At 43.6% G+C, this 3,126-nt stretch overlaps 1 protein-coding gene across 1 annotated transcript; it reads left to right on the top strand.

Annotated features, from left to right (window-relative positions):
- Window positions 1-399: 399 nt before the first annotated feature.
- On the top strand, window positions 400-3,120 carry arsj (arylsulfatase family, member J; the record flags this gene model as incomplete). The annotated part of the gene is made up of 1 exon (XM_010797610.1): window positions 400-3,120. A coding segment is annotated over one exon (1,399 nt), but the record flags the coding sequence as incomplete, so codon positions are not given.
- Window positions 3,121-3,126: the final 6 nt, after the last annotated feature.

The following is a 3,126-nucleotide window of genomic DNA, read 5'->3' as shown; positions in this document are numbered from 1 at the left end:
TTAACCAACAATTCTGTTTGACATTTTGTGTCAAAAGCACTTGAGAGTTAACATTTGCAGTGAAATTAGTCACAAAGTACTTGTTTTCAACCGTTCTCAATACAGGGTGTATGTACCTCAGTTATCAATAGTGCTGTGTAAGCTTGCTGCCAACATGGCTGCCTCATTATCTCCAGGTCACAACTCTGTATCCAGTCTTGTCTTGAGTGACAGGGCTTCTCTTTTAGTTTTTTTATGACAAATATGATAGTAGATGTACTATCCTTTTATGTTAGTCTTGTGTAGCATTAACATGTCAAACAAGGGAGAATGTTGTCCTACTAGAGGTCAAGCTTTTCTGAAAGTTGCATTTTGCTTCCAAACTGTTGTTGATGGCAGATATCTGTTTTTGTTTTGTAGGTATCAGATCCACACAGGCCTTCAGCACTCCATCATCCGAGCTACCCAGCCCAACTGCCTACCCCTGGAAAATGTCACCTTGCCCCAGAAGCTAAAGCAAGCAGGCTACTCCACCCACATGGTGGGGAAGTGGCACCTTGGCTTCTACAAGCGTGACTGTCTCCCCACACAGCGTGGCTTCGATACTTTCTTCGGTTCCCTTCTTGGAAGTGGGGACTACTACAGTCACTATAAATGTGAAGGGCCTGGAATGTGTGGCTATGATTTGTATGAAGGCGAGGAGGCAGCTTGGGAACAGGACCGTGGATTGTATTCAACTGTGATGTTTACCCGAAAGGCTATCAACATCTTAGCCAATCACGATCCTCGCAGACAACCCTTGTTCCTCTATTTAGCCTATCAGGCGGTTCATTCACCGCTGCAGGTTCCGGCCCGCTACCTCGAGCGATACAAGGGGATTCCAAACATGCATCGTCGTAAATATGCCGCCATGGTGTCGTGCCTGGACGAATCTATCCACAACCTCACGTTAGCGCTAAAGCGCTACGGTTATTATGACAACACGGTTATAGTGTACTCCTCAGATAATGGAGGCCAGCCTTTAGCAGGTGGAAGCAATTGGCCCTTGAGGGGAAGTAAAGCCACCTACTGGGAAGGGGGGATCCGAGCAGTGGGTTTCGTTCATAGTCCACTGTTGGTAAACAAAGGGACAAAATGTCGGTCTTTGGTCCACATCACTGACTGGTTCCCTACACTGGTGACTCTGGGTGAAGGGACTTTAGACGAAGATCTAAATCTGGACGGGTACGATGTTTGGGAGGCCATCAGTGAAGGCCATCCATCTCCTCGCCATGACATCCTTCACAACATTGACCCAATCTACACAAAAGCTAAAAATGGTTCCTGGAAGGCCGGGTATGGTTTATGGAACACGGCCATCCGAGCTGCGCTGCGAGTGGGCCACTGGAAGCTCCTGACGGGGGTCCCTGGTTACAGCGACTGGGTGCCCCCGCAGACCTTCTCCAACCAGCGGCTAACAAACCGCTGGCATAATGAGCGTGTCCGTTGGGACCGAGGTAAGTCCATCTGGCTGTTCAACATCACAGCTGACCCCTACGAGAGAGTGGACCTGTCCCAGCGATACCCCCACTTAGTAAAGAAGATGCTGCTACGGCTAGCGCAGTACAACAGGACTGCAGTGCCGGTACGCTACCCGGCCAAAGACCTGCGCTCTAATCCTCAGTACAATGGGGGTGTGTGGGGCCCCTGGTTCAAAGAGGAGAGGGAGGAACCAGAGGAAGATGAGAAATACAATAACTTGCTCGCCAACCACCTTGGAAAAAGGAGGTGGAAAAATCAATCAAATAACAGAAAGCTGAAAAGGAAGGTAGAAGAGTAGCCTACCACATTTGTGAAAAAAACTTCAGTTGCCTTTCTCAGGGATTGACACTTCCTGTCTCAGGATTGTCCTCTTCGGATGATCTTACTCTAGCTAGTTTTAACTTGATTCCACTACATACTGTATGAAAAATAATGCAAATGGACCTATTGAAATGTGTCAAGAGAATAAGAAAAAGACCCTCTCATTCAAACACTGGCGTCATGCCCAGACAAAACTAAGACCTCATGTTAATGTTAGGAGCATTTAAAGAATGTTCCTTTCTTCTAGATTGTTTTGCATGTTTGAACTGTTGTCACCTTTTGATTGTTCTGTAGATTTATGTCCCAATAAATGTTCCTTGACAGTTGCCATACATCTTGGTGACAGAAAAATAGAGTAAGACATAGTTCTATTATGTTGTTGATAGCTACGATACAGTATCGTGGAAACAGATTTATGTGATGTTATGTGTGTTTGAATTTAGGTATGTTGGTTTTATAAGCACAGTCTGTCTAAAACTTGAGAATAATAGATTTAGTTCCCTTTTAGATGATGTCTGGTCTGGCATAAGGCCAACCCGAAGGTAAGACAAGCTAACAAAATAAAAGCCCCAGACACAAAGCTCTTTGTTTCCAGCAATCTTTTAGGCTGTCTGGTTTGCATTTCATGACAGAAAGATTTACTTTATTCTGATGACAATTACTATTAGTGGTAACTGGAAAATTTCATTATAAGAAGCTCACACGTCCACTTAGTATTTATTCTAGCCGGCTCCCGCCGTTCACGTAAAAGTTCGCAACCGACACATCACTAATTTATTCATGGAAAATACAGTAAATTCGCATATGACAGGAGATGAAAACCTAAATGCTTTATTGCAGTCCCCAGAAATGGCTGCCTGTTATGGTGTGCTGTACAATAAGTTGTGTTCTAAAAAAAAAAGAAATGGAACTATTCACGTGGAGTGAAAATAACAATCTGTATAAATATATTTCTCATAGAAATCTGTATAGCCACCCGTGTCACATTCACAAAGCTCAAAATGTTGATGTCTGTCTTGAGCTGTTCATGAGTTGTGCAAGGCTTTGGTGTACTTTACAGGCCAATTAGCTATTTTAATGACACTAAATTACTTCTAAATGTACTGTACTATAAAAGATTTATAGTTCCCTAAAAATGGAACATGTTTTGTGCTGTTGTTATTAGCTCCTATTTGTCTTTTTAATAAGCAGCTTTCAAAAACAATACAAGGCTTTGGCTCTGTTACAATCTGAGATCTTGAAATCATTTTGAACACATGAGTCAACAGGAGCTCCAGAGAGTGGGACTTTCCTAAGGCTGCACCC

The sequence above is a fragment of the Notothenia coriiceps genome, unplaced genomic scaffold (genome assembly GCF_000735185.1).
Source record: "Notothenia coriiceps isolate Sejong01 unplaced genomic scaffold, NC01 NC01_scaffold00002547, whole genome shotgun sequence".
Classification (NCBI taxonomy): domain Eukaryota; kingdom Metazoa; phylum Chordata; class Actinopteri; order Perciformes; family Nototheniidae; genus Notothenia; species Notothenia coriiceps.
This window is presented reverse-complemented; position numbering and strand designations above follow the sequence as displayed.